General features: G+C 40.5%; 1 protein-coding gene across 1 annotated transcript in view; it reads right to left on the reverse strand.

Annotated features, from left to right (window-relative positions):
* Nucleotides 1-16,575, reverse strand: part of VPS13B (vacuolar protein sorting 13 homolog B) — a 5,424,989-nt gene that overhangs the window by 4,500,599 nt on the left and 907,815 nt on the right. The window contains exon 12 of the mRNA XM_044065647.1: nt 12,732-12,819. Within this exon, the coding sequence (XP_043921582.1) occupies nt 12,732-12,819 (88 nt within the window). The remainder of the gene's footprint in view (nt 1-12,731; nt 12,820-16,575) is intronic.

Here is a 16,575-nt window from a genome sequence, read left to right on the forward strand (position 1 = left end):
TGGAATTAGGGGGAAGGGGGGAAATGCATAAAGGCATCCCTGAGGTCAATCATGGACTAGAGCATCCCTGGGTGTCTGACCTGGAGGAGGAACAAGGGAGAAGTAGCTGCTGCTTTTGTTTTTGAGGGGAGAGGCAAAGAGATCACAGCAAGGCTGGCCCCATTTGCGGAAAATAAGATCCACAATTTCCTGTTTCAGACACCACTTTTTCGGCATGAGAATAGCCCTGCTGAGCCTGTCCGTTATTACGTTGGATTTCCCAGGGATATGTGTTGCTGTCAGAAAACGTTGGGAGGAAATCTCCCATTGCCACAGTCTGAGGGCCTCTCGGCACAAGGGGTAAGACCTCGTTCCACCCTGTTTGTTGATGTACCAAACCACTGACATGTTGTCCGTCTGTATTGCAATAGTCCCGGCAAGGAGAGAGTCTTGAAGAGCTTGCAACTCTAGGAGCACCGCTCTCATCTCCAGGACGTTGATGTGCAAGTGGTACTCGTGAAGTTACCACGTGCATTGGACTCTCTTCCCTAGATAATGCCACCCCCCCCACCCTATCAGGGAAGCGTCCGTGGTCACTGTGGCAACCAGATGGGATTCCACGACAGGTCTTCCCTGAGTCACTAGTGGGGAGACCATCCTCTAGGAAAGGTGTCTTTTGCAAGATTCCGTAATTAGCATCATGTGAGACATGGGTAATTCCTGGAAGGACCATTGTGTGAAAAGAGGCCACTGAAGGATTCTCATGTGAAAGCGTGCTAAGGGAACTAGAAGAATGGCTACTGCCATGGACCCTAGAGCTTAAAGGACATATTTGACTTGAATTCTTTTACTCCTCAAGAGAAGTGACACCTGTTGTTGGATAATGGAAACTCTTTCCTGAGGCAATTTTACAATCATTTTTCTTGTGTCTAGCTCTGCTCCTATGTATGTAATAGACTGACAGGGCAACAAGGCAGATTTTTCAAAGTTTATTGTGATGCCTAGTTGAGCACAGGATGTTTTGGTGTAATCTTGTGCCTCTATAAGTTGTTGCCTGGTGGTAGCAGTGAGGAGCTAGTTGTCTAGATAAGGAAACACCTGGAATCCTAGACATCTCAGGTGAGCCGTAACTACTGCCATGCATTTGGCGAACACCCTGGGGGCTGTGGTGAGACCAAAGGGCAGCACTCTGAATTGGTAATGACTGGCCCCTAGCCGAAGTGTAGAAATCTCCTTGACTGTCTGTCCATTTTTATATAGTACACGTCCTGAAGATCTATGGAGCACATCCAATTGTCCTGACCCAGAAATGGGAGAATGGACTGCAGTGTTACCATCCAGAACTTTTCTTTTTGTACAGATTTGTTTATTCTGCTGAGAACCAGAATTGGTCTGCAGTCCCCTGTCTTTTTGGGCACTAAAAAGAATCTTGAGTAAGTTCCTGATCCTACTTGGTCTGCGGGGACTTCCTGGATGGCTCTTTTTTCTACCAGACTTGAAACTTCTGTGACTGCCTGATCCCTTAGATTGGGTGGAACATCTGGGATGGATTTTTTTTGAAACAAGAGGGGGTTGATGGAAGGGAATTTTGTAACCTCCGGATATAATGGATAGTACCCATTTTTCTTTTGTAATATTTTGCCAGGTGATTGGGTACAATGAAAGCCTTCCCCCGACTGGCTCCAGAGTTGAAAAGTTGGGCATCCCTTCAAGGATGTTGATAGGGTTTGGAAGAGAACGCATCTCTGTCACCCTGATTTTGTGGACCCCATCTGTCATGAGGGTGGCGTCTGCCCCTGGGGGAAAAATAACCACGTGCGTCAGGCAAGGGTCCCTGGGATTTTCGAAACCACATCTTTCCATCCTTCTAACCCTTTGGGTATGGTCTAGTAGGAGTGGAAAAACAGACTCCCACATCAGAGAGCGTCTTGCCTTCTTGCTGGCACCTGGTACGCGCGTCTTTCACCTGAGGCCCAAAGAGAGAGGTGCCATCAAAGGGGGTACTGGTGAAAGACACTCTGAAAGGTTCTGCAAACTGACACAGCCACAGCCAAGAATGTCTCCTAAGAGCCACTCCTGTTCCTGCAGCTCTGCTCGCTCCATCGGCTGTGTATGAAATGAGCCTCATGGAGTAGTTGACTACTGAATTTAAAGTCGCCAGCTGGGTAGCTACCTTGGCTGAAGCTCCCTCAGCTGTGGGATCTTGTATTGTATCTTCAAGCTCTTTTAGGAGATCCCTCTGAAGTCTAGTAAAATGGGAAAGATAGTTCAGGGACCTAAGAGAGAAGGTCGCTGATGAAAACATTCGCTTCCCATATCTGTCCATCATACAAGACTCTTCATTCGGTGGATGGACAGATGAGGGGGTTTCAGCTAACTCTCTCTTTGTGGCTGCTGCTACCACCATGGCATCAACTGGGACACCTTTAGTCAGGAATTGTTTGTCTTGGGGAGCTGTGATAAATTTATTAGGTCTCCTCGGGACAGGTTCCATGGAATCTGGAGCTGACCAAGCCTTTCGAGACACTACAGACATGAGTGGATCCAAAGACGGAGACACCCAGGAGGTGGAAGGTCGGGAACCAAATGCGTCCAGGTATACAGACTCGTCCTCAGAGGGGGTTAGGGAAGTCCAGCTACGCCTCTGCCTAAGAATATTGAGGATGTCCGAAAAGGAAGCATCTTCAGAGGGGGACCTTGGGGACCCTTCCGATTCATCCAGGTCTGTATGAGGTGACAGACTCAGGGGAGTCTTGGTGCTTCCTCTTGCGCTTTTTCTTCTGGGAAGCCTGCTCAGAATGCTCTGGGGAAGTTTCAGAAGAAGAGGGTTCACCCAATGGGGTGTCCTGGGGCATAGGTTCCCTACGCTTTGGGGCTGGAGGAGGAGCAGAGGTTGGCACAGGCACCGAAGGGGACGGAGCCGATGGGACCAATAGTGGGGCCGTCTGTGGGGACAGCACTATCCGTATGACCTCGAAGGCATCACGGTCTCGACACAAAGAGGGCTCTGAAGAGACAGGAATCTCATTCTGCGCTGAGGGCAACAGCTCCAAGGCCGATGTGGGAGCAGAGCTCAACTGAGCCAACGCTCCGAGAGGGAGAGCGGGGTAGGATAAGGGTCCAATGCCACTTTTCCCCTCGGAGCCAACGGGAGAGCTTCAGTGCCCAGAACCGAGGCAACTGGAGCCAAAGAGGATGTCAATAGAGCCAAAGGAACCACTATCGGAACATCCATGGACTCCGGCTCCAAATTAAGCATAGTCGGAGGAGGAATCGATATCGAAGCAGATGGAGCCAAGGCCTGTTGAGGTGGGTTCAAAAGCATTTTTGCAAGGGCCTGTGAATTCAGCAACCTACTGACCACTCTCTCCATGTTCTGATCTGATAACCTTGAGGATCGAGAGGAGTGGGAAGATGAGCGATGACTGGCTGTGCTCTGAAGTAAGGGTGATTGTGGCATCGATTTGGCTCCGAGGTAACAGTTGGAGCCGACGGATGAGTAGTCTTGTCTGTGCTAGAGGGCACCGACACACTTGGTCTGTCAAGCTCACAGGTCAGTTGCGAACATGGAGCCGACGGCTTGACTGACTAAGGTGCGACGGTCAACACAGCACAAAAACACAACAACGGACAAGATAAGGGGTTTAAGACTACATAAACTTACAAACTACTATAACAGAAAAATATACCAACTTTTCAAGTAAATTATTTAACTTTAAATAGAGAAAAAAGTTATACTAAGCCTGAGCCAGTATTGACGCAACCTCGCGGCTAAAGCGGCAAACGAGATCTGGGTAGTTGATGCTGGGCATTCTGGGATAAGGGGTAGCCTCGAGCCAGTAAAGAGTTCTCGAGCTATAGAAAGTGGCCGAGTAGGAACCGAGGATCGGCTCCAAACCCATCCAGCAAGAAAGTAGGCGAAATTGGACAACTTAACATCAAACATTTCCCACTAGTCTGCAGCATCTGTGAGCAGCAGCTGTCTGACACTGTTGTTGTGACAAGTAAACAAGTTTAACATGAAGAGCCTTCCTGTACAAGTAACTTAAACTAGCCAGAAAAGTCCCTGCTCTGTGCTGGAAAGTGGCTGTGACATTTCCCCAAATAAGTAGTCCTTACACTCTAAGGACCACTTTCTTAATTGGTAACTGTCCTTTCACCTGACCATTAGATTACACTGTGTAAACCTGTTACTTTAAACCCTTAGCTTCTTTTTGTCTGCATTCACTAAGTGAAACGAAACCTGCTTTACTTTGTGCCACTGTGTTAATTACTGAGCACCAACTACAAATTGATCGGTTTCTGTAATTAAGGGCCTGAGGAAGCCCTGCTATCTCTCTGCTTTGCTTAATATAACACTAACCCCCCCCCAAAAAAATTTTTTTACATTCTAAAGAAAACAAATACTAACACTATAAACCATCAAACACTGCAGGTGATTCTCTATATTCAAATAGTGTAGCTAAACTATGGAACCATATCCCACTACCACTGATATAAATTCTGAATGCAAACTAATTTAAAACACAACTAAAACTTCACCTGTTAAATCATTTTCTCTTTTCCTGTATTATGTCCAAGATAAATGCCACTGTAATCTTCAGCTTGCCATATTGTCAAACCATTTCTCTTCACTCCGAGTCCTTTGCAATATGACATTCTTCACAAATACATGAACAGTTAGTTTTATTAGCATCTCCAAGCCGTATAGTTTTGCAAAACTGATCATCAACCCACTGCTCTACTTCTAATATAAATCTCATGGTAACCATAATTAATTGTCTTTGAACCTGCTTAACCTTTTAACTACATACAATATTAACATTTTCTATCCAACTGAGTTCCTTCCCTCACTTTCAATTCTCTAAATTTCTAAACAGAAAATCCATTATCTATATGACATATCCACTAATACATCTCTTCAAATACTCAATATTTAGCATCTACTAAATGAAAAAGTAACTTTTATTGTGTAATAGTTTCCTTTATTTCATATGAATATAATCTAACTACCAAATGTATATGGCATTATTAAAGTATATTATACAATGTCTACTCATGTACACTATTGAATGTAGTACGCTGGAGTTTTTCTCCCCGCACCTATGCTGAAAACAGGTTTTTCACTAAACCTAGTTAGACTAACCCAGTAAACAAAAGCAAAATAAAAATATAATAGAATAAAAAAATGCATGTAACTTTCATTGCTGTGGCAACAAAAAAGGAAAGTCATGTCCATGTACTACAGCTCAGACATACATGATGCCTAAAAATGCAAGAATATTACAATACAGAGTTTCAGCAGACATTGTACAATATTGTGGAAATACAATGAACCTATCCCCAACTTCCTTCCTACCTTTTATAATGACCGAGGTCTCTGGAACCTTAGACTTGCCAGATTAGGCAAAGCAAGTCCGCTTCCTCCATTTTTGTAATGTAACTTCTGTTCCTAATTCATTGGTGGCAGGGTTTTTTCTAAGCCCTACCTACTTCCCCTGTAAGCTAACATCTGTGTCAAAGACTGGGCAAAGTTATGAGGTGTGACCTGTTAAAGTGTACACTCCAGGCCCTAGAGTAGACAAGTCTTTTTGGGACACTCACATCTTCTCAAGTCCTAGCTTCCACCGAGCACATATCCTCCTTTCAGAATAGGCATGCCCATCAGCCCTGCCACCCCATCAAAAGTATGAGCTGCTAATCAAACTCTGGCAATCTCTGTCCTTTTTGGTAGTCTATGAGCATAAAGACAGCATATAATGGACATATACCGCTGAACCTCCAGATGAGAAAATCTGGGACAAACAGCCTGAAAATTGGGAATACCCAATTAGTAAAAAAACATGCATACTCAGATCCACATATTACTATTACAAGTTCAAAGACAGTGCATTATAGACAGAGGTTCTTTACTAAAGAAATATTATATACAAGTTTATTGTCATCAGTTTTTGAACAAATCTGGGTAAAGTCATTCAGAATTATTTTTAGGCAATGATGTTTTCTCATGGAGATTGATTTTTTTTTTTGTTTAGGGATAAAAAAATAATAATTAGACATGGTCACCATTTATGAAAAAAAGAGGCTCAAACATCTGCACAGGTAATAACAAATGTGTCAAGATTTTTATAAGGCAGATGCAATGTTACTCTAACAGCAGAAGAGCTCCACTCTAGCTGCTCTAAGGAAATTGTCTGCCAAAGAAACTCATTCTTACAGGACATGACAAAATGTAACACAAAAAGGTTATTGTTCGCTGACACAACACCCAGAAGCAGATGCTTTCTTGTGTCTCCTTCTGGGTATGATGTCCGCGATCAGTAAATTTTTTCTTAATGGTTGTGATACTCCACGCCTGCCTATTTGCATATTTGGTTATCTAAATGATTACCAAAGCATGGACTACCACATCTCTGCATTTATGAGTGAGTCAGGTGCTGAATGCATGAAGCATTACAAAGGTGTAAAAATGGAATCTGAATAAGAAACTTACAGTAAACAATCTACTTAGGCTAATGAAATGCTACTGAGTCCTAATGCAGGCACTCTGTTGACAGACACATACCAACATCAAGTGAGTGGAAAATTATGGATTTTGCCATACTTTGCATGCATGGGCCTACCCAAAATTTCACTTGTTTAATTCCTTATAATCTATTTTCTTATTTCAAAGAGGCAAACGTTAACCACTAATCATCATAAGCATGTTCAAAAGGCATTCAAAGTTGACTTGGTATAGCAATGAAATAAGAGTCCATTATATACTTCCATTCAAAGACAGGCAAAACAGCATGTACACATCAGACAGAACAAGTAATATTGGGTTCTAGTTAGTGAAGTGTGAGTGTTGCCTTGATGACGTGATCTCAACCCTAACAGTGATGCACATATAACACCAAAGTAGGCCTACAAACAGCCCATTCAAGTGCCTTAGGAGTTTTTTGTTAAACAGACCAACATTTATAACCCACTGATAGAGGATTCAGAAGGACAATGATGTTGGTTTACTGGAGTAACACCACAACAGTGAAATGTGTACATCCAGAAAAATAGTGTTACTAATTCTTCCGAGACAGGAAATTCACTTATCTATAGGAGCAAGGTGGATGGCATGTATCAAAAGCTCCTTCTAAAGACCACCAATAGCCTAGAAGGATCTCTGCCATTTCAATATCGTATGCTCATCATTAAAGTATCAGGAATTGAAAAAGTAGTAGAGGGCAGTTCCTGTGAGCTGCATCATTTGAGGTTAGTCGAGCTCCAGATTAACAGCAGTCAGCTGAAACCACTTACATGTCTGCTGAGGTTGAATTATTCAGTTGGTCTAGTCAGAACCTCAAGTGCTGAACTTTTGTATGTCATTTAATGAGAATGAGGTCAAAGAAACAGTAATCATGAAGTGACTGCCTTTTACCCATCTGAATGTTCTACTACCAAAACTAGTACAAAACTAACCAAAGCAGAAAACAGAACCTGCCCCAGACTGGTAAACACTTTAGTAGTATCTAGAACTGGAAGACTTTTTCAGCAAAAGTACAGGTTTTCCTACCAACAAAAGTATAAAAAAAACTTCCAGCAACTATCAAAAACACAGCCTCTATGGTCCCAGACAACATCCTGCGCTGTGTTCTAAATGGGTTAAAACAGGAATTAGCATCATCATTGTTCACGCTTTTCAAGCACAGCCTAAGCTCTGGCTTCATCCCAGCGGAATGGAAAACAGCTACCATCATCCCTTTACACAAAGGGGGGGTGCATCCACGGACCCCGGGAACTACAGACCATTAACCTGACCAGCCTTATCTGCAAGGCCATGAAACAAATCATCATGGACCACACTAACAAAGATATAGAAAATCTCCAAATGCTCGACCCCACCCAGTTTGGCTTTGTCAAGGGGAGATCATGCCTGTTAAACTTGGTGGACTTCTTTGAGTCTGTCACCACAGCCCTAGATGAGGGCAAATCTGTGCATATGGTCTACCTAGACTTAGCTAAGGCCTTTGACACAATCTCCACTCAGGCATCATTGATGAACTCACCCAGCTGGGTATCAACCCATATACTGTCAGGTGGGTTGCAAACTGGCTCACTGATAGAACTCATACGGTCAAAATAGGGGACTCCATCTCCTCCAGCAGACCTGTAACTAGTGGTGTTCCACAGGGATCAGTTCTGGGACCCCTACTACTCAGAATCAACTTCTCTAAAGTTCAGGCTAAAACTAAAGGACTGTGGCTGACAAAATCTGCTGATGACTGCAACTGGTAGAGAACACTGTCCTAGAGATGTCAACATTCTGCAAGAAGGTCTTGCGCAGACTAATAACTGGTGCCAAAGTCATGGTCTTAAACTTAATGCAAATAAAATGCATTATCATTCCCTTCGGCAAGGGTGATGTTCCTGCAAACTACCACATCGATAGCGATACCCTAAGCACACAGTCAGTGGCGAGAAATCTGGGCAAACAGGTTGACAGCAACCTTAACTTCGATCACCATGTCTCCAGAGTGGTAAGAAGGGCATTTTATATTGCTCACCTCATAAGTAAAGGCATTGCCACAAGAAAAAAAAAGAGGTTACAACCCCCCTGTACTCTTCCCTCATCAGGCCAATAATAGAGTACAATGCTCCCTTTGGTATGTTCATTTCCAAATACCTGCAGCAATTGGAGAGACCACAAAGTTTCCTTACAAAGAAAATTCAAGGTCTTCAAGATCCGTCTTATGCGGACAGACTGAAATCATTGTCACTTTACTCTGTGCTGTACAGACCACTTAGAGGCGACCTGTGCCTTGCATATATTGCCATCTCTGATCCAGCTTTAATGAAAATGCTGCACATTCACAAGTCAAATAGCACACAGGTCACTTGCTCAAAGGACCTTAACCTGGTATGTAACATCAACATAACTTGCTGGACAGAGAGATTCATGTCACAGAGGTTGCTCCACCTTTGGGACAAGCTTTTTATTCATGTTAAACAAAGGCCCTTGTTGGCCCTATTTAAGCACAATTTGGACAACTGGATGAGTAACCAGAAGTTCACTCCGGGGTTCTACCTGTGTCCCTCTTGGACAGGGGCAATTAGCTGCAGATTTTAATGTCTGCTTGAACCAGACACCCTTGGGAACATGGGTTGAACTTGGCTAGGCTTGTAAGAGCCCAGGGGCTGTTAGCCTAGTAACGTCATATGATCTGCTTGGATGCATGCAAGAAACTAATTTGAAACCCTGTAGAAAGGGACATTTGTCTGTTTGAGCAAAGGACTGTATATTACCAACACTTCAAAGATGGAACATGATAGTACTATAGATTATTCAGAGAGATGTTGCCTGAAGTAGATCAGTTAAAACTCCTACAGTAATCTGTGGGTCCATACTGGTAGACTGTACTCATTATTTGTACTATGTAGGCTACACCTTCGCCTCTTGAGAACTGAACATGGTGTAAAAAACAGGAAGACAACGTGACAACATGCACTAACTGTTCTCCCATAAACATGCAATAAAAATGTCAAAAGTATAAATTAAGGCAAACAGTGCTTTGAAAGTACAGTGCCTGCCACTTTATTTATTTACTTATTTATTTGCGTTTGGTTACCAGGAAGGTCTGACTGAGTCATGCAAGACCCATTGTCAGTGCAGGCCTGGGGAGAATACAGCAAACCCTTTGTAGGTGCAAACAATATCTGAAACATAGTGATTAGAGTCAACACAGACTAAGCACATAAGTGAAAGTGACAAGTAATAATTCTCAAAAAAAAAGAGGAAAGGTAATACAAAGGGAGAGTGCAGTACAGGAACTAGTTAGGGCATACCAGTTGAAGAGTGGGAACAGCAGTACAAGAAGGGAAAAGAGATTAAGAGCTGAATATTAACAAAACTCCATACTAAAATGTGCAAAAATCTAGAGGATTGAGTGTAAAAGTGTGCAAAGGGGAATGAATTATTAATCTGCATAATCAATATTACAAAAAAGAAAAAGTAAATGATTTACATCAACAGTTATGAAAACAGTAAAATTCTAGAGTTATGGATGATGGGAGAAACCCTGCAGTTGGATAGATGGAAACAGTAGGGGGAACAACAATTAACCATGAAAAGAAGACTAGAAGCAGACTTCAGAGTTAAGGAGCTGTGTGTGGAGATACTTCTTGAAATTGTTATAAGTTTGAGGTTGCCTGTGGGCTGATGGTAACTTGTTCCAGAGTTTGGTAACATGACATGAGTACAAGGCTTCACCATGTGCATTTGAGGCCTTGTCTTTATAGAAGCATTACCTTGTCAGACAGTATCACTTCATCACTAACATTAGGGAAGAACACTTGGATAGCTGGTGCAGGATAAAGTGGACTACCTTCAGTTGGGTGTATTGAAGGTAGCTAGAAAATTCCATCAGTTGTTTTTATGTACAGCAATGCAGTGGTGAGTTTGTAAATTTGCTATTTTGTTGTAGCACTGCTCTACTATTTGCTGTTGAGTAGTATGACGGTTAGTGTAGATTGGGACAGCGACACGCAGACTGAGTAGGAGGTAAGCATTAGCTGTAGCCTCACTGGCTTGTTCTCAGAGATTAGATTTGATTCTGTATAAACACACAGTTTTTGATGAGATTTATTATGACACTGTGTATATGGAGGTCAACTTTAATTTACTGCTCAGGGCAACTCCAATGAGTTTCCAGGATAATTTTATTGGAAGAGGTAATGGAAATATCAGTATGTGAGAAAAGACAGGATACAAATAGAAAGAGCATGACTTTTGTCTCTTTAGCAGTGAGTTATCAGGTAATGTTGTAGCCAGATTTCAACTGTGGAGCAAGATTCCAGGTTTGTCTTACAGTTCATTAATGGATATTGAATAGCAAACAAGAGTGGAGTTATCTGCATAATAAGTGAAGAGGGGCCAGAATTATTATGCAGATCACTGAAAAATGGGTCTTGTACAGATCCTTAAGGAACACCCATATTACCAGGAAGGAAGAACAAGTATGCTGTTTGCCACCTGACACGCTGGATTCTGTTACCTTAGGTAGCTATGAAACCAACTGATAGCATTAGAAGAGAAGCTAAGAGTAGACAGATTTGGTTTGGTTCTTCTCCAGCTAACTCAGTGACTAAAGCCTTGGATAAAGTTATTTTTGACTCTGGACCACAGAGATAAAGACCTAATATTATATCTTCTCTCCATTCCTATTCACTGCACTCTGAGCCATGATTTCACTTCTGTTTACAACTTTCTGTCTTGCCTTCGTTTGACATCATGTTCAAGCTGTGCAAAATTTCTCCACCAAACAAATTAGTTAAAACTTCTTGGAAATTTGTAATGTGTAAGTAAATCAGACATAATATAGCAGCTCTTGATGTCGCCAGTCAAAAGAAAGTTGAAATACCCATCTGATGCACTGCAAAATATGCAGACCTAGCAGATTTAATGTTTTGGCATTTGGCAGAATGGTGTGTGTGTGTGTGTGTGTGTGTGTGTGTGTGTGTGTGTGTGTGTGTGTGTGTGTGTGTGTGTGTGTGTGTGTGTGTGTGTGTGTGAGATAATGTCTGGGTATGGCAGCATTGCCTACACAAATAGCAGATTGGAAAGCTTGTGTAATGCATGTGTTCATGCACATTACTGACAGCAGCTACTTCAGAGGGAAAGCATGCAGTTTCCTTCCTGGTTTCAGGAACACTAGAAGCTAAATCAGGAAATGTAGCAGTTTTCAGCTTGACAATTGGTTACAAAGGGCAAATCATGGCATCTGATGCCTATATGCCAGGACAGGATACTAATCTACTGCAGAATTCACTCTCTCACAAAAACACATACACATGCACATACACACCTCTGGGCAATCTAGAGGATCAGCATTTCACTTACAGTATTTCTCTGGGATGCAAGAAGACAATACATCAGATGGTGGAAATCAAAATGGATAAAGAGAAAGAGGACATGTGTGCTCAACATAGCAGGCAAAGCAGCCAGAGATCAAGCTGGAAAACTAAGTATTGTGAGGCAACAACTATGGTACCAGTGGGCTGCCCTAATTCAAATTAGGCTTGTATTTCATCTTATTGTATCCAAATTGCAAAACTAAAAGGCATGCAAAATAAACAAATTGCAGTACTACGTATTACACAACCCCCTAGACAAAGTTAGACTATTCTGCAATTCTCAAGAACAAACCTCTACAGGAAAATATTACACTCATCTATTTCTGGAAAGGAGCGATTTAGCATATATTTTTATGCCACAACTCCTGTGAAAACACTCTTGCACTGAATTACAAAATAAACAAGCAGTGCATTCAGACATTCAATTTTACTCCAAATTTTGACACTAAAAAGAAAAGTCATACATTTTAATTATTATACTCACATGTATATATACATTTTTTTACATACATACATGCATGCATACACACACATTTTATTCCACTATCAAATGTCTCTAATAATAATGAAAATTAATAATATGCACAGAAAGTTGATAATACTGTACCATTTTAATAGAGCCACTGTTTGCATTCATTGCAGTACTACAACAGAAAGTCATTGTACTTAGCATTGAAAATCAGAGAACATTGAGGACTTAAGAATACAATACCACACATGACATAATACAGCATAAATGCTTTCAGCTGATTGCTTAAACGTTCTTGGAGGTAAAATAAAGGACAATGGCCAAAAACAAAATGGCTTTAAATAGATCTGTTTCGATTGTTCAAAGGAGGCCATATAAAACATAAACAAATCAATACCTTTCTCAGTGCTGCTGTCCGCTGTATAAAGGTAATCCATGTAAAAAGCTCCAAACCGCTGCATGCCAGCTATTTCTGTGTATGTCTCCTGGCAAGAAAAAAGAATAAAAAGAGAATTCTGTGATTACATGCTAAAAGGCTGAGGAACAGCGACTGACTGCCTGAAACGGTGTACCAAATTCATAGAACTTTTCATTACAGAAGTGTGCAGGTTATCAAAGAATTCTCTCCTAGGACAAAGTATGCAAGTGCTACTACTGCCAGTCGTACAAGGGTGAATCCACAATTCTGTTAAGTTCTTGGTACCAGAATTACCTACTTAATGAATACTTAACATCTGACAGAAATTCAGTTTTCAATCCATCAAAATGAAGAGCAACTGTTCACATTCTTTGAAAATAAATTATGCATGCTATCGGGGTCCTCTCTTTTTTGCACATATTTTAATACTTGCCTCATTTGAGGTCTACTTTGAAACATCTAAAAACCCATAACATCTAATTTCATAACACTGAGACCAGAACATCTAAAACCCAAAATATTTAAAACCCATAACATCGAATTTCATAACATCTATCACTGCAAATCACAAGAAAATAACATCCCCTCCACATATAACAACACCAAACTACCAAACACACTTTTTACTACGTTTCTGTAGGGGGGCAAGCTCTGCCCCCCCACACCCCCCATAAATTGAATATACCAACTCCAGAATCCCACTACAGTGGGAAAAGTTAATTTCCTAACCCACTATATCAAGCCCCCCCCCTGCAGAAACATAGTAAAAAGTGTGTTTGGTAGTTTGGTGTCATTATATGTCGTTATATGTGGAGGGGATGTTATTTTCATGTGATTTGTACTGTTAGATGTTATGAAATTCAATGTTATGGGTTTTTGATGTTCTGGTCTCAATGTTATGAAATTAGATGTTATGGGTTTTAGATGTTTTGAAGGGAACCCCTCATTTGTTATGAAAATGGAAATGTAATCTTTAAGAATGGACCCTAATTCAGTAAGAAGGCAGGATTTTTACTAGATTCTTCACAAAGAGGGTGTTTTACTTCCACTAACTGCCTTAGTCACGTTTCTGTGGTTCAGTGTACATCCCACCTCACTATGATTTAATTATTACATCAAGAGCTTCAGTAATGGAATCTAAACCACTTGTACTTGAGGAAGACTGATTTACTACTGTTATATTTTGAAATCCACAAGGTCATTACATAGTCAATATTTCCAAAGATTTATCTAGACAAAGAAAAAAATGCATGTTTGCACAGAGTCTATCCAAGTCTGATACCACTAAAAGTATGACAATGCATTCCAAACCTGAATTACTCCATTCCCAAGTTAAGGGGTGAACCAAGAACTACATATTCAACATATATCCTTCTGGAAACGTCAAGACCATCCACCACAAGGAAATACCAAAGGACAAATCCACACAAACAAATATTTGTCTTAGCATGAATTACTTTTCTTTCCCTTTGCTGCAACCTGAAGAGTGCAACATACAAATACAACACAAGTACAACTCTTCCCATTTCCCACCTGCACCTGATAATGCAGCCCCTCTGTACACAGTTTTGTCTTTTAATTAACTGCTGCATTACTTCGTTCAGGTATCTTTCAGATATTCTAAGTGCACTTCAAGTACAGTAACGGAAGGGTAGCTATAGTAAAGAAAATTACAGTCTTAAGGAAGCAAGGTAGTTGGGCCACCATATCTGGCTACAGGACCAAAAAAAGTTTTGAAATTATGTAATTTGTCATGAAAGTCATTGGAAGTCAAAAATGGCCAGTTTCATAGCTCATTGAGTCAATGTAGCTAGGTGCTAAATTTCTGTTTGTTTTTCTCTAAGGCTAATATTCAAACACAGCTTAAAATTCTGTATCAGCTGCTCATGTACAAAGAACCTATGTTCAACTGTGGCATTTCCACTCACCCTTAAAAACTGGCCCTTGGGAATGCCCCTTTCAACATGTCTTAGATGTATGCAGCAATAAAATGTTGGGCCAGATTTAATACAGCCTGTACTAAGTGTACATGATATGTATTCAAGAACATTCTTATCACATTTTTTGTCCTTTCTAGTCACTCAGAAAGATTACATTAAATGTACATGTAGTCTACATTTTGTGGTAACCTTTATGAATCCCTGTCAATATTTAAAGCTGCAAGAATATCAGTAGGAAATCTAAAAATAAGAGGAAGAAGGTGTGAGCTATGTCTGTGTTGTCTGTTCACTCAGAATGGTGTGCACTTAGTGTAGGAGTTATGGAATCCCGGGGGTAGTCTTTTCATCTAAAGGTTTTCAAGTAAATAAATGTAACTAGTAGACAAACATCACACAACAAAACACATAATTTAAGTGTCTCTAATTCTCTCAAAAACGGAACAATTTGATCTTCAATAATATTTGATGTTCATAATAACAATCAATTAAATATGCTTTTATGTACATGCAAACCATACAGCCCTACTACATCTTCAATCTGCACTGTTGGGAGTTAAAATCTTAAATCTCAGACTATGCTTAACAGTTTCAAACAGCCTCTAGTCTTCCTTCAGAGCACAATGTAAAAATGTTAACCAAAACTCTATGGCTATCAATTTTGTAATTAAATTTCATAAACAGTGAAACAGTATCTCTGCAACCAGGATATCCCGATCTTAATATGAAATTGTCCTTTAAGCATAGCAGGCTATGTATTAGGCTGCTAATAGTATTAGAACAGATCAGGATCTATCATGCACTACCTCAAATAAACTAAAAATCTCAGCACAGGCAGAAAAACTTAGAAGATACACAGATAAATATAAAGGAAAAATACAAAATAAGCAATTTATTGATGACCCCAAAAAATTGGGAAACGTGGCAAAAAGAACTGAGAGACCACCAAAAATAGAAGAAATAGATACATTTTGGAGAAGCATTTGTGAAGATCCTGTGGAACATAAAGATGCTAACTGGATAGAAATAAAAAAAGAAGAAGCTTAAAAGGTACAGGATATGAAATGGGATGAAGTAACAGCCACAGAGATTGAAACAAAGTTAAGAAAAGCCACTAATTGGAAAACCTCAGGCCAAGATGCAGTACCTATCTTCTGGTTAAAACCTTCAACATCTTTACACAAAGATTTAGCCATGAGTAAGAACTATTTATATGCACACACCCTGAACAGACACCAACTTGGCTAACAACAGCAAAAACAATGCTCCTACTTAAGAGTGAACCTGAAAGCTACCCTAAAACTTATAGGCCAATAACTTGCCTTCCGACGGTATATAAACTATACAATGGAATTGATGCTGACAGAGTTTATAGTTGTTTAGAAGAAAATTCAATTATGGCAATAGAACAAAAAGGCAATACATGAAGTCATATGGAACAAAGGATCATTTGTTGTTAAAGTCATAGTGGAGAACTGAAAAAAGGGAAGAATCTAAGTAAGGCAGGGAGTGACTACAAAAGCATTTGATAGTATCCCACATTCACTGATAAAAGAGTGCTTAAAAATGTGTAAGATACACACTACATTGATTGACTTAATTACAGTGACAATGAAACAGTGGCAGACCACTTTGCAATTAAGCCATGATAAAGGACAAATTATTATTCCAGGGATAAAAATTCAAAGGGGGATATTCCAGGGTGATTCTCTGTCACCGTTGCTATTCTGTCTTGCCCTTAACCCATTAAGATGTCTACTTAACAGCTTAGGCCATGGCTATAATTTGGCTCCTAGAAAACAACACAGTGTAAGGACTTATCTTCCTCTCTTTGTCGATGATTTAAAACTGTATAGCTCATCAGACGAGGAACCTAAAGTACAACT

The sequence above is a fragment of the Protopterus annectens genome, chromosome 3.part0 (assembly GCF_019279795.1).
Source record: "Protopterus annectens isolate FY-2018-M chromosome 3.part0, PAN1.0, whole genome shotgun sequence".
In the NCBI taxonomy this organism is placed as follows: domain Eukaryota; kingdom Metazoa; phylum Chordata; order Ceratodontiformes; family Protopteridae; genus Protopterus; species Protopterus annectens.